Here is a 27,072-nt window from a genome sequence, read left to right as displayed (position 1 = left end):
CTGCATCCCTAACTAACATTTCCAAATTGGGAGCGAGGACAAAGCCCTTAACTGGGTTTTTAAGGTTATCGTTTTTATTACTAGCTTATAAAGTGCTTTCTCTTTATAAAACAATACGATGAAACACACTTAGCCCCTCTCCGGACCCCCGAGTTGTGTAATACGAGAAGCGGAGAAGCACTGCTGTGGGGGTTTTACACGCCACACAAAGGCAAGACCCTTCCTTGTTCCCGTCTGGAAGGTTGACGCTCCCTTTTCTTGTTTGGTCGGGTTTGAGAAATGCCTTCCTTTCCCTTGCGCGGGAGCCTCAGAGCCCAGGCGAAGGTGGGCCTTGTTACCTTGGCGATAGCGAGGTTGGGCTGAGAGGCCGCTCCGGCAGCCAATAGAGGCCGGGAGGGGGCGGGACCAGCTGGATCTTCGGCGGCGGCGGCGGGGCCCGCAGGTTAGCGGACTGGGCGTTGCGGGTGGGGTACGAGGGTCCCGGGGGCATGCGGGGGGTCCCAGGCCAGCCCGAGACCCCTGATTAGGTGGGCACTGGCCTTGGTGGTCGGATCAGGGCTCCCAGCCTGTACCCCGAAAGTTTTCATCGGGCCTTGAGTAGGGAGGAGCTGCTGGGCGAGCGGGCGGGCGGAGGCGGAGATGGCGGAGGGCGGTGGAACGCGCCGCGAGGGTCAGAGCAGGGCCTGGTCCTAGGAACTCCAGGCCCCCGGCGGCCGTGGTCCCGGGAGGAGGCCCCCCTCTTCCCGGGCGCTCCAGGGAGGAGCTGAGGTGGACGATGGAGAACCGGAGACTTGGGGAGGGAAGGCAGCATTTGGCCACAGGGTTTTAGGAGGCCCTGGAACGCTGAATCCAGCCCCTCACTCCATTCCTACGTCCCCGCGGGAGGACTCAAGGGCCGAGAGTGCCGCCTATGGTGTGGCCGCTTTCCCCTTCCCGACTTCCTGTCTCTTATGCAGGTGTCCGGTCTGGCTGGCCTCCCAAGCCCGATCAGCATGAAGCTCCTATGTTTGGTGGCCGTGGTCGGGTGCTTGCTGTTGCCCCCAGCGCAAGCCAACAAGGTGAGGGAGGTGAGCCAGCAGCACCTCATGCTCGACCACCGTGCCTGAGGACAGGGCCTCCGCCCCCTCACCCCCCGCCCCGAGAGGAGGCTGCTGCTCCGTCCCTGTCCCTCAGTCATCAGTGGACCATAGGTTCGGGAGTGTTCTCGCGGGTGCCACACCGCAGGCCTTTGTAAGGGTGGAGTGAGGGGAGAGGGGTGGAGCCCAGAGCACGGGTTCTGCATCAGACCAAACCTAGGTGGGATCCCAGCGAGGGAGTTTGTGTTTGGAGGAATTACCTAAGTTCCCCACACCTTCCTTTGCCCCTGGATAAAATCGGGGGTGGTTATAATGTCTACTGGTCCACTTAAGGAGAACCAAGTAATACAGTTTGTGGAAATGCTCCTTCAGTGTGCAGTCCTACACAGCTGGGAGTTTCTGTTACCCAACCTAAGTGCTGGGACTCCTGAGAAATTTCCATTCTTTAGGGGTAAATGACCCGGAACTGGCCTTGGGTAGCTCTGTGGAATTTAAAATTCTGAAGGTCACCAAGGTTTTGAGTAAGGTTGAGTCTGAGGGTTTGCTTCCAGCCCCTCTGGGGAATTCCTGATTGGAATGAAAGTATTTGTGGTGGTGTCTTATACCCATTTCAGAGAGGAGGAACTTTCTAAGGGGTTGCTTGGGTATTCCCGTGGAAATGATCCACTTTTTGTGTACCCCTGACCTTTACCTCCCCCAGTCCTAAGCTCCGTAGTTGGAGATGGGATGGTGGTTGGGAAGGGGCTCACCTTTGCTGGACCAAGATGCACACAGCAGGTGTGGGGCCCAGTATAGAGGGCTATCACTTCCCTTGTCACACGCACACCCCCTGCTCTCAAGCACCCTACTAGGGAATGGCATCCCTAGGCAGCTTTCTGTGAGTCTCATTTGCCACCTGGACAGTTTCTGTCTTGAGGGTCCTGTGGTATTAGCATCCTTTTTGCAGAAGTCCTTTCTTTATGAACTTGGAGATGGGAGAGGTCAAGAGCATTTACATATGGAACAGGGAACTCAAAGTTGAAAGTCTTGCTAGAACCTGAAGCCAGGGACTCTGCCTACCTGCCTACCATGCACTTTCTCTTCCAGAGCTCTGAAGACATCCGTTGCAAATGCATCTGTCCGCCATACAGAAATATCAGTGGGCACATTTACAACCAGAATGTGTCACAGAAGGACTGGTAAGGCGCCATATAGGCTGGCTCATGGTTGCTACCACTAGTTGAAGTTACAAGTGTTTAGTGGGATTCTTGGATCCCTGGAGGATAAGCTTGCTCCTTCATTCCCACTAGAGCGTACAAGGGACTGTTTTGTCCATGGTCACACAGCCAGTTGGGAACAGGACCCAGGTGTCTTGAATTCTAGCTGAGGGGTTCCTGGTCAGAGAAGTGGATTTTGTTATTTTGCTTTGATTTGGGTGTTTTATGAAATGCAAAATGGTAACAGAAATTGGGCAAGGTAGATAGCGTGCCCACATACATAGGACCTTTGGTGTACTTTTGCAAAGCTCTGTTACGTGTGTTATTCTGTACCAGTGTCATTAATGCCTTGTAAGGTAGATGCGATAGATTGGGATAGGTAGTGTTTCCTTTTTATAATTGCAGAGACTAAAACTCAAAGAGGATATTTCAGTTATACTTCTGGAGTCCTGAATTCATTTCTGGATGCTTCCCTTTAAAAAGGAGAAAAAGAAGCTCAGATTCATTCGGAGAAAAGAGACCAGCTTGGGGAAGGGAAGTTTCAGCACCATATCCTAGAAGGAGTGGTGCAAGGGAGGCTTGAAGAGGAAAGGGCTTGGAGACATCTGGTGGCTGGCAAAGACGAGGAGCAGTGCTGGCATGCTCTGGGAAGTGAGGCACATGGCAGTGGGCATCAGTTATATTCAATGTGGTTTTTTAGTGTAGAATTGGAGCCAGTAGAAACAGCTTCAGGAGTAGCTTCAGGGAAACCGATGTCAGTGTGAGGTGAGGAAGCGTTTCTAATCCCGGCTATTTTAAGAGCTGGGAAGCCCCATCCTTGGAGAGATCTGAGCACAGATGGGGTGATTCTTTGCTAAGGGCACTGTGGAAAGGATTCGCATCACAGAGAGGGGGTGTCCCAGTCAGGTTCCCTGCTTGGTTGTGCGTTAATATCAGGTGGGCTTTGAGGAAATACAGATTCCCAGCACCACCTGCTCTCAAGATTTGGGGTTTCATTGTTTTCTTTCTTCTCAGGTTTATTGAGATCCATTAGACATAGCACTGTAAGTTTAAGGTGTACAACCTGATGGTCTGATGGACATACGTATGGTGAAATGTTACTACGGTAAGGTTAGTGATGGCCTCCATCACCTCCAATAATTACTGCGTGCGTGTGCACGCGCGCACGTGTGGTGAGAACATTTAAGAGCTGCTCTTTTCACTTTCAAGTATATGATACAGTGTTAACTATAGTTTCCCTGCTGTACATTCGATCCCCTCCCCCTACGATTCGAATTCAGGAAATATCAGGGAGCAGGAGTAACATTTTCTTAAAGTTCCTTTGGTGGTTATGGGGTTGGTTAGCACAGCCTTTGGGAAATTGGAACTTCTCCAGTTCTGAGATAGTCAGTGATTTTCTGAGAGGCAGACTGGCTAGACATGTGGACTTGGGATCTGGCCTGCGCGGCTTCAAATCCAGGTTGACCCCTTGTTCATCGTGTGACAAGTGACTTCTTGTCACAAGTGACACTGGACTTGCTGTCCAGTGTACCTCAGTTTCCTCATCTGCAAGATGGATGGCGGTATTTTGAGTATTGAGAGAGATTGTGTGTGTGTGTGTGTGTGTGTGTGTTTGCGCGCACGTGCACGCTTATAAATGCCTGTGTCATTAGAGTGCTTAGGACAATGTCTGGCACGTAGTAAGTGCTGTATAAGTGTTAGCTAATATTAATATATATTATCAGGCCTTGTTAGAGGTCACATAGATACTCATCGTAAGACAGCCCAGCCCCAGAAAACTGGAGCTGCTTGCACAGCAGACTGTTTGCGTCTTGTTTCGCCTGTCCTGATGGATTCATAAAGCTCTAAGACGTGAAGTCTTAGAAGGAGCCCCTGTGACCTCCTTGTATGTTGCAGTTATAGCTCAGATGACATGAGTAAATAAATTGAGAGACTGTCTGAGCCCCACAGCAGATAGTAAGGCTGCCTCCCAGAGGCAACAGCAGATTTTAGTAGCCCTGTCTCTGGCCCCGGGGGATAGTATGACCTGCAAACCCAGGCGTGGATGCCTGAGAGAAGGAAGTGCTGTCCAGACCTCTCAGACTAGAGTTTATTTTCTTCTCCTTACAAGTCAGAATTAGGGGATCCCCCAAAGAACAAGTTCACTTAAACTGTCTCCAAGTTCTCTTAAATTGAGAACTTGGAGACAGTTCCGTTAAGGATGGTAGGTGGAAACTGAGGCTAGGCAGGATTCTAGGACCCAGTGACAACATTGGTGACATCCCTGTAGCGGTGGGGTAGGGCTTGACCTGTGGTCTTCCAGCCCACTGGCATGGGCCAGAAGAGACCAGTCTTCAGGTCTCTGCCACTGTTACTGCTCTGCTTCACCTGGGTCCGTGGCTGGGAGAATATTCGTGCCCTGTGTTGTGGGGAGCGAAGCCAGAACTATCTGAGCTGCGGGCTTCACAGGTGACCTCATTTACGTTCCCACGTTGCTGGTGTTCTACTGTCTAGTGCTGGGAGTTTATAACCACCCCTGCAGGAGGGCAGAAATCCTAACAGCGATGCTCTGTTGGTGGGTCTGCCCAGGAGAGACATGGCAGAGACATCCCAGAGTGGGAGGGAACCAAGTAGGTTAGTTCAGTGTCTTTCTTACTTCTAGAGATCAAACCTTTCTAGAGACAATCTGCGTTGGAAACACAGCATGTGAAACAAAATCAGACCTGGCGCCGAGAGAGACCGGTCCCTCAGCCCCTCCGTCCACTGCCTTCTTGCCCACTGGCTCCTGGGGTACCTAAGGGAACACAGCCTGAAAGGCACTGATGAGTCCAGTCTCTGTTTGTAAAGGAGGAAATGGGGACCCAGAGGGTATAAGTAAATTACTTGCCATCACAGAAGACGTGGCGGAGCAGAGAATTAAACCCAGTGTATCTTTCTCTGTAGACCTCGCCCTTAATGTCCTCTGACCAGTCCTTGAAGTCTTTCAGTACCACCGATCCCCCGGAAGGTAAATGAAATCCTTAGAGAGCAAGATCATGTTTAGGGTTTTACTGACTTGCAAGAGGCCAGAGACAGCAGAAAGATTTCAGCTTTCCATTTACTGTTCCCCGAACCCCTTTACAGCCTATTCCCGTAAAAGGATTCCAGTTTGAAGAACCTGGGTTCCCTCCTCCCAGCTGCCGCTGCCACCCCACCAGGCTTGCCCTTGGTGGGGAGTGCACATATCCCACTGCAGCACTGGAGTGGCCTTCCAGACCAGAACCCCGTGTGGTTCAGAAAGGGAGGCATCTGGTCCTCAGAAGGCTTATAGGGACTTCCTGGAGAACAGAAGGTCCCAGCAGTGATTATCAGTGCTGTGCATGAACTTGGCCTTGTCCATCAGCTCCTCCCGGAGGGGCAGCGTGCAGGTCTAGAAATGGTGCAGTTAGTTACATAGGAGACCCACTCACGCAGCAGGGAGAGATGTTAAGTTGTTACCCAGGGGTGGAACTGGAATCATCAGGGGTTTAGAGGAAATCACGGGTGCTACATACTGGATTTTTAAGGGGAACAGAGGCTTTTAGAGGACATCTCATTTTTATTTCCACACCTGATCTTCACATCACTTGTCTTTGATGCTTCTGCCAGCAACCCAGCCCGAGTCTGGAAGGACCCTGGGATAGCTCAGAACAGGCCTGGTTGTTTGCAGAGACCTGAAGGACCTATTATGCAGTGCTGTTAACTGTAGTCACACGGCTGTACATTCGACCTGCTGACCACAGGTCAAGGCCCCTGACCACCACCAACTACAGGGGTGTTGCCAGTGTCGCTGGGGCCTAGAATCCTGCCCAGCCTCAGTTTCCACCTACTACCCTTAATGGTACCATCTCCAGGTTCTCCCCATTGACCCTTGCAGGGTTCCTGTCAGAGCTGGAAGGGCCTTAAAGGTCATCTGGTACAACCCCTGCAACCCGGAGAGGAGGACATAAGCGCAGAGCCCCAGACCTGGCTGTCCTTTGCAGTGTGATGCCTGGTTTGCCTCTGTGAACCTCTGAGAGTGTTGCTGACTTCCCCCAGTGGTAATGATCAAGGTGCATTCTCGAGGTCATTTGTTCACTGTGGTCTTGAACCGTACCTGTTGAAACCCACTGATCTGAAGAAGGCCGGGACCGATCAAGAGGCCCAACTAAAGAGCTGAGCACAGGCACAGGCCCCCTGAGACGGAGCGTCACATGAAGGATGAGCCAAGGATCGGGATTTGGGTCCTGACCTCATTGTGGTGGCAGTGCCACTTTGCCCTCCTGAGCTCACTTCCCTCGTTCTAAACGTGGGGCCTGTGATCTCTAGCTCACCTGGGTTGGGAGCACTGTTCGGTAAAGGCGGGCTAAGTGGCTGCGCCCTCAGAACACCCTTGGCAGTAGCTTGCTCACTGGGCCTCCTCCCCGAGCCCTGCTCTGCCAGCCCTGCGCTGGGTGCTAAGGCCTCTGTCCTTAAGGAACTTAGCTTCTCCCCAGGGAGACCGTAAAAATACAGGTGGGATGACAGCACAGTTCGGTCAGTGCTGTGACAGGATGAGTGTGGGGAGCTGGCCGCTGTGGGGAGGGGTCAGATCTCTAGGCTGGAGATCCCTATACGAAGGACGAATAGGGATTCAGAGCATGGGAAGGGGAGGTGGCAAAGCCACGGATTCCGGCAGGAGGCAGGAGACGTGTCAAGGAGAGGAGCATGGCTCATTCAGAGAAGAGTCCAGATCAGCAGAGCTGGAGGAGGGGGTGTGGGGCGAGGAGTGGCAGGGATGGTAGGGAGGGAGGAGACGGAGCCGTGGGCACCCCAGGGGCAGCAGCTCAGTGGGCCTCAGCCTAGAGGCCCTGTGGAGGCCTTGACCAGCTTCAGACTTTAAGTAGGGGGTGACGTGACGGGAGTTTCGTTCGCTCACACCGCTCAGCTGCCGGGTGAAGAAGGTGATACGGGCTCAGGCCCGATGAGAGGCGCGAGGGCAGTGGGGAGTCTGGGGCATTGGTCCGAGGACAGAACGATGAGACCTTGAGCTGAGACAGGACAGTGGGACCAATAGAGAAGGTGGGTCTTAGGAACTTTTAAGGAGGTAAAATCACAGGCATTTGGTGGCTTCATAGGTGAGGGGAGAACGGAGCGTCAGAGGTGGTTGCTGGTTTGGGCTTGGTCGGCGGAGTGGATGGTTGGGGTACTCTGTGCCGTTGGGGACATAGCCCCGGGAGCTGGGCCGGAGCGATGGAAGGTGACTGGGGAGCGTGAGGCCCCTGGGGCCTGTCTCTTTGGTGCCTGGTGGGCAGCTGGATGGACGGGTGCCAGAGGGTGGTCCTGACTAGGGATTCCAGTCTCCGACTCCACTCGAGGCCTCCCCAGCTCTGACTTGGAGATCTTGGGACTGGGTGAGCCCCCGTGGAGGGGGCAGAGCACACCCTGGGACACAAAGGCAGCTGAGGGCGGCAGGTCCGCATGTAAGTGCACTTCTGAGAGCTGGTTCCAGTGGGTTGGTGGGTTGGGAAGGGGATTTTCACCTCCGTCTCCCCTCCAGCTGGTGGGCCTGCTCCCACCACCCCCGTCTGTCTCTTTCCAGCAACTGCCTGCACGTGGTGGAGCCCATGCCGGTGCCCGGCCACGACGTGGAGGCCTACTGCCTGCTGTGTGAGTGCAAGTATGAGGAGCGGAGCACCACCACCATCAAGGTAGCCTGGGGCGCAGGGCATGGGCCCGTCCCACTCCCTAGCTGCCCAGCACCCTCAATCTTTTCCTGTATCCTGGAACGTTCCAGTTGGCTGTGGGTCTGGCTTCTGGACTGGCTTGTCACAGACACAGGGGCCTGCTTCCCACACCTGCTTGGAGCCAGCTCTGTCCTCAGACATCTGTCCAGTGGCTCCTGTTACATGGGGGGCTGGGAACCTGAGAGCGGCGCTTCATGTCACCTTTTTCCTCCTGTTCTTTCCAATTTCCCCCTTCTCTCTTCCATTCATTCAGTAAGCCTCTTTCAGTGCCTTTATGTTCCAGGCAACATCCCAGATGCCGCTAACAGAGCAGTAAGGCTGCCCTCCCAGAACACCCCATCTAACTGAGCTTCCAGAATGGCCTCAGTCTCCCGAAAAGCCTCCGGAGAGCTGTGCACCAGGGCAAGGTGTCCACGTGGTGGGACCTGGGCAGGAAGGGCTTCAGCCCCGAACCTCATTCTTGCAGGCTATTGGGTGAATTTGGGAGAGAAGCAGTAGACCTGACCACAATAGCGAGTGAGGGCGGGGAGCTTGTCCTTTCCTCTGCCCCTAGGTGGGCTCCAAGGGACCACCACAAATACTAGTAGAAGCTCATCCACCAGAGCCTCCCCCGGGGTCTCCTAGTCTGGGCTCTAACTCCTGAGCCAGGCCCCGCGTACTGATTTCTAACTTGAGCTCTTCCTGGCCAGGATTTCAATTTACTTCTGCTGGTCCTTTGGAGAGTTTAAAAATAGTATCCAGAAGGGAATTGAGGAGTTTAACGGCACTGCCTAATCCCTCAGGTTTCTCCTTCTGAGGCTCAGGAAGGGAGGTGGTGCTCCCTGCTATTGTCCTGCCCAGACCAGGGAGCTGGCAGCTCCTTCCCTGTCCTGCGGTCCTCTGTGTTCTTGCCTTTCTGATGGGAAGCACCTGCCTGTGCCCCCCACCTCAGTCTTCACCTCATCGAGCTGTGCAGACTCAACTCCTTTTATCTTCCCTCCTGAGCCAGCCCCTACTGGAGCGTCTTTCTCCTGCTCTGAACATGCTCCAGGGCCCACCCTCTGGGGACCAGATGGCTGATACTGAATGTTGAGCCAAGTGTCGCCTCTCCCTGTTTGGCAGAAAGGGACTTCCCAGTACAGGGACCTCATCAGACACACCTCCTAATCCCCCAGGTTTCCCTCCGGTCCTCCTCCCTACGAGCCCCCACCAGCCCCCAGCTTCGGCCTGCTAGAGACTCAGCCTCCCTTCCCCTTGCCCTTCTCGGGGTATTGGCAAGAGGTCTGACCTCGCCTTAGTTAAAGAGTTGTGAACACGGAAGCCCCAGTCAGGGAGGAAGCTGGTGTAGTTGACCTTGACCTTTGAGCTGAGCTTTGACCTGAAAGTCCCAGGGTTTTTCTCTTCCTTTTATCGCTCATCACAGTCCCTTTGGAGCCAAGGCTGAAGTCACAGGCCACAGTGATGGCCAGGCGTTGTGGAAGTAGAGAAAGCATATGAGCCAGAGTTAGTAAATCTGAGTTCAGGTTTAAAAACCTCTACCATTTGCTGACCTTGGGACCTAGGCTCCTGGTTCTCAGGTGAGTAGTGGCCGCCCAATGGGCACTTGGACATGAGCAAAGGTGCTTCTTTGGTCTCAGTAACAGGTGTATTCGTGATGCCACTGTAGGGGCTGTGGCACTGAATGTCTTGGAGAGTTCTGTCTTAAGTGCCCAGAGCACCGCTCTGGGAGGCACTGAATTCGCCTCACTGAATCTGTCTTTGCTGTGAAATGGAAGTCACTCCAGCTTGTGGGACTGTGCACGTACGTAAGAGGTTTGCCACTCTGCCACTGGCTGTCACCTCCGTGCAGGACCGCCAGCCTTCAGGGCACACCTTCTTGCCAGCCTGTCCCCCTCCGCCCATGGGTGTGCCCTCTCAGGACTGGAGCTCCCCACCCTATCCTGCTCTTGGCAGTGGGGAGTGAGCCCCCATGCCCTGGGGCTTGGCCTCAGGCCTCTCCCCCAGCGGGTTCTTTCCTGTTCTTACTTTGTGTCCCTTTGCTTTCCCCCCTTCCTTAGAGGTAGCCAGGTAGGCCCCATTTCCGCACTCCCCACCCCAGGAGCATCATGCCTTTCTTCACGATCTATTTTTATGTCCGCTGTTCTTGTGAGGTCCCCTCGGTTTAGAGCAGAGCTGATATATATGTAAAATAGGGCACCCTGTCCCTTTTTTCTTTGCCTCCAAGCCTGCAGCCTCCAGGCCCTTCCCCAGTGTGGCACTCAAGACAGTCTCTGTCCCTGAATGCGTGTGGCCACCCTGGCCTGGGGTGTTAGTTCACAGGGCAAGCTGGCTCTCTCCCTTAGGTCATCATTGTCATCTACCTGTCAGTGGTGGGGGCCCTCTTGCTCTACATGGCCTTCCTGATGCTGGTGGACCCTCTGATTCGGAAGCCGGATGCGTACACTGAGCAGCTGCACAATGAGGAAGAGAATGAGGTAACCGGGTTTCTGGGTGCTGGGGCCCTGCCAGTCCCTCTGCCCACACACACGGGGGTCCTGGGCTCCAAGCCTATAGGTCCCCAGGGCAGAACCACAGTAGCATCGTGGAGGCCCGGGCGGGGATCCGTGGCCCTCACCGCCCCCATGCTCCAGTTGGCTCTTCTCCTGTTCAGTGTCCTACACGTCACCCAGACTCCAGAGTTTTCCTCAGCAGGGAACGGATGAAGCAGGACGTGGCCCTGCAGTGTTGCTGATGTCTGGCATCAGCCTCCATGTATACGTTGGCGGAGCCCTCTGTCCCTGTCATGCTGCCTTTCCAGGCTGAGGGGAGACGGACCGAGCTGGGCCAGTCACACGTAGACAACCATGTCCTGGGTGCTCAGACGCTGGTGTTGAGTCGGTAGACATGGAGAGAGCAGGTTTGTCCTGTAGGGACTCTGTGGACGTCTGTTGAGTGCCTGCTTGAGGCAGAGCGCAACCTGGGTGCCTTAAGAAAAAGCCGGTCTTTAAGGGCCAACGAGGAGTAAGGTCGACAGCGGTGCTGAGGTGCTTGAGGAATCTGGAGCATTTTGAGGCTAAGGTAGGCATGTAGGAGTAGCGTCCAACAGAGCCGGCCAGATTAGAGCAGATTATTATTGGCCTCTAATGTCAGGCTAAGGAATTTCAGTGCGATTAGATAAAGAAGGTGGGGACCCATTGACTCTAGGCCACCTGCAAATGCCTCAGGTCAAGGTTGCTGGGGGTCAGGCCAGGCCCGGCTAGCAGCCACTGTCATCCTCCATCTGTCCCCATGCTGAGGGGTTACAGGTGCCCTGCACAGGAAGCCCTCGGTGGGACAGAGGAGGGTTGTGGTGAACGGCTCTTGTTGGGAGCGAGAGGCAGTGTGCGTGCACAGCTGGCCCGGCAGGGGTGCGATGAGCGGGCTGTGTACTGAGTCCTCACCCCTTGTGCCCGGAGCTGTCCCCTTGTGGGACCACACAGCCCTCACAGTGGCCTCAGAGCGGAGGTACCCAGAGGCAGGGCAGCCCTTACTGCCCTGCTGCCCTGAGGACGGGCTGTGGGCAGTTGGGGAAAGCACAGAGCAGTCTGTCAGCACCGACCTTAGCGCCTGCCTGCTGCGAGAAGATGCTGGCACAGAGCAGTCTTTCAGCACCGACCTTAGTGCCTGCCTGCTGCGAGAAGATGCTGTGTGTCTCCAGGCTGAGGGTGGAGTGCGCGAACCCGCACACGTACAGCGGGGCTGATAGGGTGATGCCTCTCAGCCACGTCCTGGGAGAATAAGTTGAAGCAACTGAGGCATGTTTAGCTTGAAAAAATACCAAACCAAACTCGAGGAGGTTCACGATAGCAGCCTTCCGATGTTGGTGGAAGAAAGCTTAGTCTTACCTCGGTAAAGCCAAGGGTACAAGGACCCACAGTTGGGAGTTAAGAGGGAGATTTAACAAGAGTCTTAGTGACTCCTTCTTAGTGACACAGTTAGTTTAGTGTCACTTAGTGACACAGTTGATGATGGGTTGGGTGGGTGAGTGTTTGGGGTCACTAGAAATCACCAGGCATCAGCTGAACTCACAGTTTAGACCAGTCAAACACGGGATTGGAGATGGGAAAGGTCGGGTCTCCCACTGAGAGGGTCCTAGGCTCAGATCTCTGTGTGCAGCCACTGGGTGTCGTGGGTCTGGGCCGGCACAAGCACGAGAACGAGGCTGGCGAGGAGAGAGGCCGGGCCATCACACGGGCTCTGTTGCTTGTCCTGGGTGTGTGGCTGGACTGTTCCTGGCCTGCCCCCAGTCTCCTGCTGATGTGAGTCCGGCCCGAGCAGGAGCAGGGAGGATGGGCCTCGCCCCTTGGAGCTGGGGCCTGGGGGGTTGGCACTGGCAGTTGGGTGGTCTGTGTTCAAGAGGAAACCTTGCGTGCCTACCTGGTTATTAACGTGCGGTAATAGCAGCTCTGATGGGGAGGAGCTTCGCTAATAACACTCGGCGATTAGGGGTAAGGTGGTAATTGCAGTCCTGGCCGGGGGAGTAATTGAGAGATGTGGCCCGTGATTACACAGCCCATGCTGCGATTGTTCTGGAATGCATGGCTCTTGGGCATGGCCTTGTTTTGTCTCCTGCCGTCCTGGATGTGGTGCCAGAGGGGAGGGCAGCCTGCTATCTCTGGGTCTGGGCCCAGGCCCCTCTCTCCCAGGAGACTCTGAGGCTTAAGCCAGAGCTGCTTCTATTTGTGTGAGGGGGCACTCAGGGGAGAGGAAGGGTTGGATGTGGCCATCCAGTTCTGAGAGTAGATCTCTAATCCAAGGGTGTCCATTCCCTGGGTGCAGACTTTGTCCTACCAGGAAGTGCTGTCGGGCCACATATCCTCAGGGCCTGCAGGGGTGGTGGGGGCACCGTAGGCAGCTCAAGCCGAAGCTGGCAAGCCCATGTACCCACTGTGGGGGAGACTGCTGTCCTGGGAGTGGGGGGCGATGACACCCCCTCACCTGCTACCCCGATGTTCTAGAAGGAAATAAAAGGTGTTGAGTTCTGATGCCCTTGACCTGAGGCGCAGCCATCTCTGCACAGATACGTGGTGGATGGGGCAGAGCGCAGCTCCCCGGTACCTGGAGGTGATTAAGGGACCCCCTCGGGGCAGCTGTGAGTGGAGTCTGCCTACCAGCTTAGCACCCTTAGCAAGCGTTCGTCCCAGCACTTGGCCTAGCTCTCCATCCCCTCACGTCATGATTCCGTGCAGGGCCCCCACCTTGGGCATCCCTAAGTTATCCCTCCTGGGGGTTCAGCAGATCCATTTTTCTCCCATGCATGGGGCTTCTCCTCTTCCCGCTGGCCCTTCAACTCCACTATGTGGGTTTACGGAGCTCAGGTCTGCCCTGGGGTGTTGAGGCCCCAAGACAGAGCCCAAGCCAAGTGAATGAGCCGGGATGCGACGGGCAAGATCAGGAGTCCAGCCGTGGCCGTCGGGGAGAAAGCGAGGGGCTTGGGAGGCTCTTTACTAGACAAGGACTGGGGACTTCTTCTCTTCCGGTTAGTCTGGGAGGGAAGGCTTCCTGGCAGGGGGGTCTTGCGAGCCAGCTCAGAGAGGGCATAGGGAGAGTGACAGCTCAGCTGCTCTGGGGACACTAGGATCAATAGATCTCATCTCTGCAGAGACCCAGTGGCCCTAGCCTTGTATGGTGGTGGTGGGCGGGGGGGACTCTGGTGACCCACCTGTCTCGGTGCACATGGGGCAGTGGGGTGGCATGGGGGGGCAAGGAGAGCAGGTCCCGAGGCCACCTGGCCAAATAGCGGTAGAGCCAGGGCTGAAGCTGTGTCTTTGGGGTATTAGTGGTCTGCACAGTGTTTCCCTTAAGAAGGAAGCGAGAAGGATGGAGTCTGCCCTGGGGTGTAAGGGATGTAGCGTTCGCTCCAAAAAGAAGAAAGTTGGAATGGGACCTCTCAGGTTCTTCGGAAGTTTGCCCAGGCCCGTGTACTGTAACTCAGTGACCTTGAGGAGGAAACTGTCCAGGCTCCCTTGCCCCTGCCCCACCCCCTACCCCAAGTCTGGGATCCAATCAGACATGAGATCTGGGGATTGGACCACTTCCCAGGTTTGGGGGCCCTTGGCTCCATTCCCCCAAATCCTGTAGCCAAGAGCTCTCCTGCCCTGGGGCGAGAGGTCTGGAAGAGGAAGGGAGGCCTCCCCCACAGCCCCAGCCCCAGCGCCCAGGAGGGAGATGAAAGCCTGTCGTGTTCCCTTTGAAAGTGCTGGCAGGCCTCAGTGGGCCCTGATTGCTGAGCGCTGCCTCCCCTGGGATTCCGGCAGCATTAGGCTTAATCCCCAGGCTCAGACACCCTTTGAAAGGAGGAAGCAAGCGTGTTTGCTGGGACAAAAACGGCAAACAGAGCTTTTTAGATGTACGGGTTTGGCCCTCTTTGAAGAGCGAGAAATAAGGTTTTCCATGAGGCTCTCGATGTCTCTGCTACTTGCAGCGTGGGCCCCCTGAGCTCTCAGGGGTCCTCAGAACTCTCAGCTCTCGGGGTTGGGTACGGTTCTCCCCACCACCCCCAGGGTGAGAGGGACGTGTGGAGAACCCAAAGAATGGTGGTGGTAACCTGGGGTCGTGATGGAGCTGGGGTGACGAGAAGGCTCAGGGCTTCTGGGACGGCCTCTCTTCCTGTCCAGGGCTGGTCGGGCAGCATCGTGTGCCGAGGGCCCTCGCCCTGGGAGGCTGGCAGAGAACCCTGAAGGGGACACTGATGGGGACAGTTCTCTGGGGACGGACAGAAGAGTGTGTGATTCAGTAACCATTTCTAGAGTGTCCGGTGGGAGGCTCCCAGCACCATTGTCAGGAGAGGGCTTTAGAACCACAGCTCTGGGTCCGACTCCGACTCTGCCGTTACTGGCCGTGGTGCGTGATCTCTGAGTGTGCCTTTCCCCGTGTGGATTGGCCTTAGTTGTTCTCACTGCACCTCACCGTGAGGATGTGCCGGCCAGCTTGACAGGTGTTTGTTCCTCCTTAACTATGAGAGATTCGGTAGGGTCTGAACACATCAGCAGCGCGGTGGTTACTGGCGGGGAGGCCTGGCGCAGCTTGAGCAAAGGCTGGGCGGTGAGGGGCTGCCGTGTGGACCGGGGGCGCTGCGGAGCTGGGGCCGCGGGGGCATCAAGGCCGGGGGTATGTGCTTCAGCCAGAGCAGGGGCCGGGGTGCTGTGCCCACACGGGTTCTATCTGTGGTCGCCGAGTCAGCAAGCAGGATGTCTGCGAGGACATGGCATTGTGGGCTGTCTTAGGAGGGTGGTTGGCAGGTGTGGGAGTCAGAGCTCTGCAGCAGAGAAGCAGTGGGGTTTGGCTGCAGCAGGAAGGATTTGGATTAAACTTGGAAAACTGAGGGAGGCCATGTAGTCCCCTTTCGGGAGGGCTTTGTGCCCGGGCCATTCCGAGCTGTGTGAGCGGGTGAGTGACGGCGCTGCCTGTCCTGCCCCCACTCCCAGGACTGGGGAGGGCTGGGGGAGTGCAACTCTAAGTGGCGGTTCTTTCCCTCCGTCCCCTTGTCCTCAGCCCGGTGCTGGGTGCTGACTCGGAGGCAGTGCTCCTGCATGGGAAGGCCAGCTTTCCTCCGGGCCGTGTCGATGGTGTTCGTCAACTCTGGCCTGTGCACGCTAGGATTTGGGGCCTCCCAGGCCCAGAGAGAAGGGTCCCCGATCCCTGGTGCCTTTACCAGCGCTGTGCGCTTATTCTGACCTCGTGGAAAGATACTGGCTTGCTTCTTTGTTTTTCCATGTTGGCTCTCTCCTAGGAGCCACCAGCCAAAGAAGCAGCCAGCAGAGTGCTGGGACGAGAGAACACAGACATGGGTTCCAGCTCCCACTCAGCTGCCACAGGGCCGTGTGACCGGGGCAGCGAGGGGACTCCTCTCCCGTGGCCTCAGCTTCCTTGTCTGCAGACGGGAGTAGTGCCACCCAGTCCCCCCTCGCCTGGGCGTAAGCCACGTCAAGTACTTAACAGAGCCCCTGGCACACGGTGACACTTGTCATCACCATGCTATTCTGGTCCCTTTGGGCATCCCTTGACACCCTGTCAGGATCCAGGTGCCTTCCTCCCCTCTGAACGGCCCTCCTGCTGCCCTGTGTTCCCCAGAGCCCCCGCCTCAGAGGGAAGAGGCTCCACGTGGTGCGATTTCTCTCCGGCCTCCAGCTGCCGTTCTGCAGCAGAACAGGCACAGATGAGGCCCCACTCTGGGCTTCTCTAGAACAGACGTGGAAGCTCTAATACCTTTTAATCAGACTATTAGCAATGGAAACACGGAGCCTCTCAGCAGCAGCTTTCCCCCACTTAGGAGCTGTTTGTTAAGACTTTACATGAAGGGGAAACAAATGACGCTGTGGTCATGCGGTGAGTTTCGGCGTGTTCCCTAATGCTCTGCTCTTGGCTTCCCCTGCCTTCCCCTCCTCAAGATGTTCTCTGGAGCTGCAGAGCCGACAAGGAGGAGCTGGGCTGGAGCCGGCCCATTCCCTGGCCTGCCTCCCGGGCTCACACCCCGGCGCTGCTCGTGGGACCCGGAGGGACAGGGATGAGAGGTGGGGAGGGAGAGAAGCCCCTTGGGCCCCCGAGGCCAGGACAGCAGGGAAGGGGGCCAGCTGGCCAGCACAGCCAGGTCCCGGTGGGCTCACAGGTTCCCCAGGGGGACTGCAGTGCCCACCTCCCCTCCCCGGGCACCCAGAGGCTTGTCCTTGACCCCCCCGTAGCTCCCAGCTGGTGCATCCGAACCAGGAAGGGACAGGATGGACAAGTGGTGCGGGGCCGTGGTCCTTCTTCAAAGGCAGCTCCCATGAGCAGTGGTCTACTAGCATCTTCCCCTTCCTCGCGCCTCGGAGACCCCAGAGCTGGCGTGTGGCGGGAGGAGCTGCTGCTGGGAACTGAGCGTGTGCTGTGTGCCGGGTGCCGCGAGACACTGTCCTTGCACAGCCTGCTGGAGAGGCAGCCCCGGCTGTCTGCATCCCACCGACAGGGAAACAGCTCTGAGAATGAGCTAGCTCGCCCGGGGTCCCGTTCCGGCAGCTGTGAGACCAAGATTCGGAGCCGGGTTTGTTGGATTCCACAGTGTTAGCCCCTGAACTGAAGTGCAGGGAGGAAGAAAACAAAACTCTTCTTGAGCTCCTGCTCCGCGACCGCCAGCGTCCCGAGAACTTGATGTATATGATTTGTCTAACCTTGTCGTACCCAGCTTCTCATCCTAAACCGTGTTTTCAAAGTGCGGGTTGCAAGCCGTTAGGTCGTGAGATCAGTTGTGAGTCAGAACCAGCGTTTTTTTAAAAACGAAGGAGAGCAGAGCAGGGAATATCAGAATGCCTCATACTAATTGTCTCGTAAAACTTCTCTATCCTGTGTGCGTGTGTGTGTGCACACCCACGGGGTCATCGGGTGCGTGTCATGCCTGCGGACAGTGCAGTCAGGAAAGTCTGGAAGGACTGGCTGTATTAAATTGAAGCTTGGAGAAACAGTCACTTGTCCAGGGACCCAAAGCCGCCAGGTGGCTAAGGCTATCCTTCTGAGATGGGCCCCCAGGGGGGCTGGGGTGAGCTGGGATCTGAGGCCTGGAGAAGTTGGCCCCTGGGAGCCCAGCCCTAGAACACAGGAGTCCGACTCTGGGCTCAGTGCGCCCCCTGCCTGACGCTGTGGGCACCTGCGTGCTTGGTGTCGCTGGGCTCCTCAGCTCTGCAGGGCCCAGGAAGCCTTCCTCTGGGCCCTGGACCTGGGCCCCAGGGAGGCAGTGTCCCTCACGAGACAGGGACTCAGAGCTCTACGGCAACGGTGAACTATCTCCCAGCCTCACCCCTAGCTGGCCACCTCTGCAAGTGCCAGCTCTCTCTGCCTTCCCTACCTCTGCCTACCTCCCCCCGAATTCTCCCCAGCTTGGCAGCTGCAGGGCGACAGAAGCTGTGCCAGCGCGGGGCATCAGAAGCAGAGTTGCATTTACTGGGCGGCTCTGGGCTTAGAGAGGTGTGCTAATCCCTTAAGAGATGTGTGGCAGGAGATGAGAGGCAGGGAGAGCGAGGGAGGAAATCCCCACGGGGGTGTGGGCCTGGCCCTCGGCTCTAATTCCCCCCAAAGATCAGGTTGGGGTCCTGCAGGAAATGCACAGGCTCTGGAGCTTCAGAGGCAGGCAGGTGGTAATTAGGGGAGCCGCTGCTTTTTACAATGGGAGAGGTTCCGAGAGCAGAGGAGAAGGGGCTCAGCAGGGCACACACAGAAGGAGCTGAGCCACCCTAACCCCTCTCAGAGGAGAGGGGCCAGGGCAGGCTCTGGAATGGGAGTGCTGGGGTTGAGTCCCAACCCTGTCTGACTCCCTGAGTGAGTGACATCCCTTCTTTCAGCTGGGTGACAGTCAGGGGCAGTCAGCTGGGTGTCCCAGCCACTGGCGGAGCAGGTCCCCTGCAGACTCCTCGGTGGGCCCGTCTTCCCCGCTGGCACGCATGTGCTCCCTACCCAGGGCAGCTGGGCCCAAGCTCCTTGGCCTCCCAGCTGTCCCTGGGCCATGGCTGGCAAGACAGGGGAGTTCTGCACCCTGCTACCCGTGCTGGGGCACACTGGTGCATTTCCTGGAGCCACAAAGGACATCAAGCTTCTGCGCTGACCCAGTGAGGTCCCAGTCCCAACAGTCAGTGTTCCTCCTGAGGGTCAGAGCCAGTGGGGTGCAGCCAGGGACCCAGCTTGAACTACAGCCGTGTGGTAACTGGAGCCCCAGATCATACTCCTCCCAGAGTGCCCCTGTTTCCCAGGGCCTGCCCTGCACATTCTCCAGACACCAAACCTGCCACTGGCCTGGTGTGTGGGACAAGGCCCTCCGGCAGTGCGAAGCTGGCGAGAAGGTCCAGCCTCCCAGTCTGGGGGGCTCAGCCTCTGGGATTGCTCTAAAGACATTTTTTCTGCGTCAGGCTTCCGAGACCCGCCCTGGCTCACAGAGCTGACTCTTCTGTCCTTTTTCTTCCCGCTGCAGGACGCCCGCGCTGCGGTGGCTGCCACTGCCTCCCTGGGGGGCCCTCGCGCCAACACCGTCCTGGAGCGCGTGGAAGGCGCGCAGCAGCGGTGGAAGCTGCAGGTGCAGGAGCAGCGCAAGACAGTCTTCGATCGGCACAAGATGCTCAGCTAGGCGGGCCGCCGAGCTTGGGCCAAGGACCGGAGGCCACGGCCAGCTTCCCATGCTGGACAGAGCCAGAGTTCCCTTCCCCACCCCTTGGTGCTGCCCTTCCCGGGATTTCTCTTTAGAAGCCCGTGGCCTTTTTCCTTCTCCTCCCTCTCTTTAGAAAAGGTACAGTCGGCTGGTTGAATCTGGGAAGAGTGCTGGGGTCCCTGATCTCGGCTTTGCCGGCTCTAGTGCTTGGGCCCGAGGGGATGGGGGTGGCAGGCCCGGACGGAGCAGCGACGTGTCAGCTGGCCTCAGGATTGTAACAGTCTGTACCTCCTTACTTCCCCCACCGCTACTCCTCCAGCTCCAAATCTTGGGAATGTCCTTACCCTTTGCCGGATAGAGCTGGGTCCTCAAGAGCTCAGTATGCGGGAGGAAAGCAGTCAGCATGTGCTCCGTCTCCGCCATGGGTCTTCTGGCCACCTTCCTCCCGACCCCGATACCTCAGCCCCAGCTCAGCCTGGTTCTAGCCCTCAGGACGGCTCTGATGGGACAGCTGACGCCACTGAGCTGCACTGTCTTCAGGGCACAGCCAGACACTTGTCCCCACCCCCCCCACACACACACACGCTGTTCCACCAACGCACGGCAGTGCCGCTGCGCCTTGCTCCCTGTGGCCCCTGCCCCCTCACTCCCCACCCAGGAGGCCGGGCCAGCCCGCATGTCCCTGGGTCTGTGGTTGTTGAGCCAGACAGTTGGTGGGACCATGCGACCAGGAGGCGGAGGCAGTGGCTCTGAACACCACGGCTCCTGTCCTGGGACTGCCACTCCTCTCTGAATTTCATTGTACCAGTGCATGGAGAGAAACGTTTGTCCTTCCGTTGTCTGTAAACCAAGGAAGCCATCATTAAATTGTCTTATTTCTCTCACTTTCTGGATTTTAAGAGATCTAGAGAGCTGGGAGTGTTTCGCAGGTCATCTGATACATGCTGTGTCCCGGAGAGGGGACAGAGAACCTGGTTTTTACTAGGTCTGGGCAGAGAAGCCTAGACAGTCCTGGGACAGCGGAAGGGCCCACAGTGGGCTCCTGCAGAGGCCCAGGGCTCACCAGGATTCCCGCTTGCTTGTCGGGTGGGGACTGCTCCTCCCAAGCTCGCTCCACTGACCCTGGGGAGCTGCCCTGAGAGCTGACTTGTGTTTCACCATTGTGGGAGATTCCCCGTTAAACTCTGAACAGTGCCTGCTATCACTGTCTTACAAGCCCAGTAAAAAGGGCTCCCCGCAAAATCCATACATGTTCCCTAATGAGAGCCCACGGCTCTTCAGAGGAGCAGGGCAGCCAGGAAAACAGAACTGCCCTGGAGCAGCAAGCGTGCGCACCATCAGGGTCCCCCCCTGCCCCTCCTGGCAGGTGCAGCGCGGGCTGCGTCCAAGACGCCAGCAGAAACCGTGCACCTTGAGGGACCAGGCAGGTGTACCCGAAGTTTCTGCCCTTAGGTTGTGCGAGCAGACGGGTATGGAGAAGCTCCGTGTGGGGGGCCCTGTGCTGGGTTCTTGGTGAGGGGGGTTCCGGGAGAACAATGTGAGGTGGGGATTTTAGTTTGTCAAGATTTGCCCAAGTTTAAAGTCCAGTACAAGTACTAAAGGGGATGGGAGGGGGTGACATGCAGATGGGGCTTCCGGGAAGAGCAGACACTTGGGAGGTGGCCTTGGAAGTAAGCAAGGGACATAGCTGAGAAGGGCCAGAATGACTGTGGGATCCTGAGCAGAGAGTCTGAGCGAGGTTTTTGAGGGGGCTGACAGGAGCTCCATGTGCCCCGGGTGGGACACCAGGCAGAGGAACCAGCCCTGGTTCCGTTTCCACCCTCTTCGTGTGCCTGGCAGAGACCAGCGCCCACCAGGGCCACCCTCTGCTCCAGAAGACCAATGGGGTGCGTTGTGATGCTTGCCGAGGGCAGCGCGGTTTCAAGAGGCAGACAAAAGTGGGTCTTTTCAAAAGTGGGCAGATGGGTGTGTTAACCTGTGAGACTAACCAGTCCAGAAGTGGGTATCTGACACTGCCGGGTCCCCGCTAAATGGCACCGCCAAGGCAGACCCCGAGTTCTGCGTGTGTCTGAGTTTTGGTTCAGTCCTGCGGCGGACCCAGCCAGTCCTTGGTGGTTTTAAGGATTTGATAGGAAGCAAGCAGCTGTCACCATGAATAAGCTAAATATTTGAAGATAAATTAATATGAAAAATGAGAATGTTCTCTTTCCATAAGAATTCCTGGTAGCCAAATACCTACATATACTTCACTTCACACGCATGAACTTGATTTTTAGACGACTCGTGCAGGGTGGGCCTCCTCTTTCTGTGGATGATGGGAGAACGGGGAGCCCAGCAAAGGAGAGTTTACTGCTTTGCTGGTAACCCAGAACAGAGGTTAGGATCCCTTCTGTTGGGACAGGAAAGATCAGAAGGGACACCCTATCCCATCTCATGCGGTGCGACATGAACGTTAGTATTGTACTCGGAAATCCTATGTCCCCAGACATAGGTCCTACCTGGATTGGACCTACCCGGAAGACACTGGGCGGGTTTGGCCCTGGGGACTAGAGCCTTAGAACTGGTCGCCATGCTTTGAGGCTAGCACCTCCTCGTGTGGCTCCAAGGGAGGTGACACGCAGGAAATGGACAGGCCAGCACGCTTCCCGGTGGATTCGCCTCCATCTCTCCCTCAGACCCACTCCATCTCGCCTGTACTCTTGTTTCCATGCCCCCACCATACTCATCACCAGCAAAACCCCAGCCGTGGATCCACAGCCCAGCCTGACTGCTCCTCCCTGCAGCTCTGCCCTGCTTTAAGAGAGACTAGAAGTCTGTGGTTTCCACCCCCCACCTCCTCTCTACCTTTGGAGGGGCGGCATTAGTCCTTCGGCGGGAGTCCTTTCTCATGACCCACTCCTTCCGGAGGTCACTAGGCCACCTTCCTGTATTTCCCCTTCTCCATACCCCAGGAGATCTTAACCTTGCTACTTCAAGAAAATCAAGACCAGTAGGTGTGATCTCAACTTATTCACTCCCCCTGAAAGCTTTTCTTCATACTTATCTTGGCCTCCTCTCCTGTGGTCTTGAGGGTAGTATGTCCTTCCTGTTCAAAGCCAACACACCCATCCCCTTCTTCCTGGGGCCTCTGTCAGCTCTCCAACCTCACCCGATTTCCTGGTCCTTCTCAGCCTATTAACAGGTGTGGGTCTTCTGCTCTTCAAAGAAACTTCCATGGGCTTCACACCCACCTCTGACTACCGTGCAGTCTACTGTCTGTCTCCACGCCCTCCACTTTCCCTTTCGGTCCCTCACCCTGGGCCCTCTGGAGGCCAGGTCATTGATGACTAGTTGCCAAGCCCAGAGGATGTCCTTGGTTCTTCTCTTTCTGCGCCCCTCTACTATATTTGATACCATGATCCTTCTTCCTTCATGAATTTCTCACTTGGCTTCTGGGACCTTGCCTCTTTGGTCTGCCTCCCCCCTTCTGACCATCCCTTCACTTCTCCCTAAATATTTGCTATATTCTCAGGCTTCTAATCCCAGCTTACGTGACTCAATGTAATATTTAATGTCGGGGTGCTCTCTCTGAAAGTCTGTTCTCCTTTGTGATTCTCTAGTATTGACTCTAGAATCTGTCTAGCCCAGACCTGAGGCTTGAGCTCCAGGCGCATCTACCTGACTTTCTGCTGGACCCTCCAACGGGTGCGTCAAGCATGTCAAAAGGCACCATGTCCAAGATTAAGCTTGTCTTTAATTGGCTTTTTACTAGTTATCTGAATCGGTTGTACCCCCACCCACGAACTTGTTCAGACCAGAGACCTAGAGATCATTCAGGTCTTGATTCTTCCCTTTTTCTGTGGTGCTCAAACGCCCAGTCATTCAGAGTCCCACCAACTTGACCTTCAAGTACATTGACTCTTGAACAGTTTGAACTGCTGTTGGGCCCACCTATATGTGGGTTTTTTACAGCATGGTACCTACTGTAAATGTATTTTCCTTACGATTTTCTTAATACTTTTTCCATCTTTACAGATAAGAATATAGTATATAATACATATAATGTACCAAGTATGTTTTATCGACTGTTTATGTTACTAGTAAGGCTTCCAGTCAAAGGTAGGAAATTAGCAGCTAAGTTTTGGGGGAGTCGAAAGTTATATGCAGATTTTCAACCGTGCAGGGGGCCAGCGCCGGTAACCCCCACATTGCACAAGGGTCAACTGTAGTTCAGGAATCTGTCCCCTTCCTCCACCCCCACTGCCACTCCCCAGTTCACACCGTCCTTTCTCTCAGAATCATGCTGCTTCCCTCCCTCAGAACCATAAAGGGCTCCCCCGTCTCCCAAGGCTTGAGGCCACGATCTGCCTGTCCCTTGGCCTTTAGCTCCAAAACAAACTGGTGGAGTTGCCCGGTGGGGCCGTTGGTTGGGAGGAATTGTGGGGCCCTCCACCGACGGGCTCACATAGGGGGGTGCGGGCCACAGGGGCCAGGGACACAGCTCATCCTGAGCCCCCTGCGAGGCTCTGCATTTTGGGCGGGAGGCACTGGCAGAAGCTCCCACCACAGGCCCCGGGGGTCTGAGGCCAAAGCAGAGCTTGAAGTGGTTGAAGAGCTCGAAGGGGGATGACTAGACCTTTGCTTCCCCACCAATTAATTCCTGAGCATTGGCTTCCAGGCGCGGGTGTCTCGGCCTGGCTCCGGGGAGCCAGCAGGTGGGGTGGTCAGAGTGCAGGCCTTAGAAGCTGGAATGCCGCTGGCTGCTTTGGCCACCCCCTCTCCCCTCTGAGCCAGTCCTGTCCTCTGCAATGACTCCATGGCCCTGGACCTCGCCCACGGTACGCGCTCATCAGGAGGTGGCCACCATTCTGAGGGGCTGGACCCAACTTGCCCCCTAAGATCTGGCCTCCACATTAGCAAGTGGGCGGTTAAGAGCACGAACTCAGCCTGGGTGCAGGTGCCGACTCCGCCACCCGCTGCCGAGGCGACTGAGCACATTTTAAAGCCTTGCATGCCTTTGTTTCCTCACTGTGAGACGTGGGTCATGACCTCCTTCCTTGGGTTACCATGAGGAATAACTTGTTAATGTAAAACACTTAAAGCGAGCCTCGCACATCAATAAGCCCCTGGTATTGACTCTTCTTACTTCGTTGTCATTACTAGTACAACATAACCGGCCCATAGGGTCAAGTTCTGTAGATTCAACAGGGAACTCACACTTAGGGTGACAGGGGCCCCTAGGGCTAAGAAACCCTGGCCCCTCAGCTAACCCCATTCTTGAAGTTCTGCTCAGAACTCTCTGGGGTGATTATTTGGTGGCTCCCTTGGCCAGTGACCTCTCCGCTCCCTAGGCACTGAGTCAAGGCCAGAGACAGGCCGACCCTGACTGCCGCGGCTCCTCTGATGACTGCATCCGGGCAGACACGGAGGGCAAGACTCCAGGCTGGGAGTCCAGAGCCCTGGTCCCACCCTGGCTCTGCTGCTACTTGCTGGGTCACCTCCAACAGCAGGCCTCCTGCCTAAGCATCTCCGGATGGAGTGAGGACACCCAGCCCATTGTCGCCCGAAGGGCGGTTCACGTGAGCAGGGCGATTGTAGGGGTGCCCCGAAGAATACTTTTCATTCTAGTAGTTATGTAATTATTTTAATGAGCACTAGGGGGAAAAAAAACGCCATCAGCACATACACTTGTGGTTTCAGGGAAACTGGTGCTAAGGACAAGTGAGAAGGGGGAAGCAAGTGCATATGAAGAAAATATTAGCAAAACAGTCCGAATGGCAGAAATTTGGAAGAAGCTGGGTGCTGACGATGCTGGTTTGGGCCCCCTGAAGTGGTCGCTCTCACAAGCACCGTCAGACCTGACATCTGTAAACCACCCAGCCTTCCTAGATTTCGGTCTCCCACGGGCTGAAGGGGGTGCAGTGGGGTGGATGTGTAGAAGGAAGCAGTGGGGCTGGGGGAGCTCAGAGCAGGCACCAAGGGAACCCACACCCGAAACTCTGCACCTGGCCCCCACCAAAGGACACTATAGTACAGTGGTCAGGGACATAGAAACCGGAGCTAGGCCCCCCAGGTCCCAGTCCCCGCGCTGGCTCTTCCGAGCCCTGTGAACTTGGGCAAATTAATTTGTCTTCGTTTCTTCCACCGAGCAGTGGGAATAGTAGCTTATCTCCCGGGGCGCGGAAGGGGTCGGGGTGCGTGTGTGAGCGGAACAGAGCCTGGCAAGAAGTAAGTGCTCTGTGGTGTAGTCTGTAACCACGTAAGGGAAAAGAGTGTCTTCCCCAGCTGCTGAGAGGGGTCCGGGGGGTCCCCAGTCACTTTGTGCAAGGAAACAGTGTAGAATTCACCGCAGGGGTGAGGGGGACGAGGCAGAGGCCAGAACACAGGTCCTCTCGCTTCTACCTCGTCTAAGTCAGTAAGCTTTGCCAGAGCTGGGCTCTTGCTTTGCAGAAGGCTAAACCAGCTGACCGTGTGTCTCGGGTAAACCCCGCTGGTCTCTGGGTGCCAGTTTCTGTGGCCTGGGTGGCCTCCAAGGGCCCCCTCCAGCTCTGGCACTAGGCAGTTGTGTGGAATAGCCCTCTGCTGGTCCCCAGCGGACACACGGCAACCCTGAGCCCAGCAGTGCGAGTAGGCGTCCTGCCCAGCCCTGGAACAGTGTCTCTGGAGGGCCACTGCACCCCGCTTGGTCCCCCACTCATCCCCAGGAGTGCCCAATGATCACAACAGCTCCCAACACCCAAACTGGGGTCATAAAGCCGCTGGGAAGAGAGGGTTTTCTTCCCGTAAGCATAAGGACTGCCCCCACCAGAAGAGACTCCCTGTGCCTTCCTGGGCTTTGCACCCTGCACGTTCAGGAGGCATTTCCTAAGCTCTAATCAAGTCCCTCCTGTGGCACTGATTTCCATTTTAGAGCCTCTCGGAGCTCCCTGGCCAGCCCAGGCCAGGTGTGCCGCTCCCCACCTTGGCCCTCAGCTGGGCAGCCGCCCACGAGGACAGCAGCATCCCCACTCGCCCTTGGCTCCAGCTGGAGCTGCAATTCTCTTGCTTGGACTCCGGGCAGCCAATCATAGGAGGCCAAGAGTGGCCCTCTCTCCTCCTTGGGAGTGGATCCCAGATCAGAGGAGCCCCCCACCCCCACCGCCCTCCTCCCTCCCCTTCTGGGTGTGTCGCCGTTTGAAGCTTAATCAGGAAAGTGTACCTGGCTCCTGGTGCTGTGGCAGGGAAGCTGGGCCAGAGGCTGCTCAAGGCACCACAGGGCAGGTGGTGCAGCACCGGAGATCCCTCTGTCCCCCGAAGGCCCACAAGCCAGAGATCGCTGTGAGCGGCAGCAGCCGTGCTGGCGGAGTGCTCCTGGGAGAGGTAACTGTGCAGGTCTGGGCTGAGCGATGTGTTTGAGTTTTGTCCTGAAACAGTGCTGGCCCCACCCGGCCTGGAGGAGTGAAGCTGGGAACAGTTTACTCAGGGCTTAGTCACCCCCAAGGGCTTTCCTCCCCAAAGGACAGGAATGCCTGCTGGGGGCATTATGGCAACCATCTCTAAGGGGAGCAGGCAGGATTAGCTGTGCTGCCAAGGGCTTTGCTACCAACTGGGAATTTTTTCTGTGGACTTGGTCATGGGAGAGTCCACTGCCGCTGAGTTTAGCCCAATGCCTGATGCCTGCCAGTGTCCAGAGACTAAAGTATGGGTTTTCTGGGTGGAAATCAGCTGGGGGAAAGGTCTTCTGGAAAGCAGCTAAAAATGGGAAGGGTCTGGGCAGGGGAGAGCTTGGTTCTCTTTCTGAACATGGGAACAGGCAGGAGGTGGTACAGGGCTGTGGTTGGAGGCACAGCCTCTGGAGCAGAATCAAATCCCAGCTACATCACTTAGTAGCTGGGTGACCACAGGGCCATTTGCTTCTCTGGGTCTCTGTTCCAATCCCTATGAAGTGAATCAATAATACCTACCTCAGAGCACTGCTGTGAGAATCAAACGAGAGAAGTACTTAGATCAGCGCTTAGCACAGAGTAAGTTCTGTT

At 56.4% G+C, this 27,072-nt stretch overlaps 1 protein-coding gene across 5 annotated transcripts; it reads left to right on the top strand.

The window, feature by feature from the left end:
- The first annotated feature begins 341 nt into the window (after positions 1-341).
- TMEM9 (transmembrane protein 9) lies at positions 342-19,962 on the top strand. 5 transcript variants are annotated; one of them, XM_032318515.1, is made up of 6 exons: positions 342-442; positions 957-1,067; positions 2,163-2,254; positions 7,830-7,938; positions 10,296-10,427; positions 18,905-19,962. In XM_032318515.1, the coding sequence occupies exons 2-6, from the start codon at positions 993-995 to the stop codon at positions 19,055-19,057; spliced, it is 561 nt and encodes a 186-aa protein (XP_032174406.1). In that variant the 5' UTR covers positions 342-442; positions 957-992; the 3' UTR covers positions 19,058-19,962. The 5 variants fall into 5 exon arrangements, with proteins under 5 accessions (XP_032174406.1, XP_032174409.1, XP_032174408.1 ...); XM_032318518.1 differs by having other exon boundaries at positions 343-442; positions 957-1,058; XM_032318517.1 differs by having other exon boundaries at positions 442-527; positions 957-1,058.
- The last annotated feature ends 7,110 nt before the right edge of the window (positions 19,963-27,072 follow it).

This window comes from Mustela erminea, chromosome 17 (assembly GCF_009829155.1).
Source record: "Mustela erminea isolate mMusErm1 chromosome 17, mMusErm1.Pri, whole genome shotgun sequence".
NCBI classification, from domain to species: Eukaryota; Metazoa; Chordata; class Mammalia; order Carnivora; family Mustelidae; genus Mustela; species Mustela erminea.
The sequence above is the reverse complement of the archived record's forward strand: the minus strand, read 5'-3'. Positions and strand labels throughout refer to the sequence as shown.

Coding starts and splice junctions, on each gene's coding strand:
- TMEM9 (XM_032318515.1), top strand. CDS start 993: ATGAAGCTCCTATGTTTGGTGGCCGTGGTCGGGTGCTTGCTGTTGCCC. Junction 1,068..2,162: donor AAGCCAACAAGGTGAGGGAG/GTGAGCCAGCAG, acceptor TTTCTCTTCCAG/AGCTCTGAAGACATCCGTTG. Junction 7,939..10,295: donor GGAGCACCACCACCATCAAG/GTAGCCTGGGGC, acceptor TCTCTCCCTTAG/GTCATCATTGTCATCTACCT.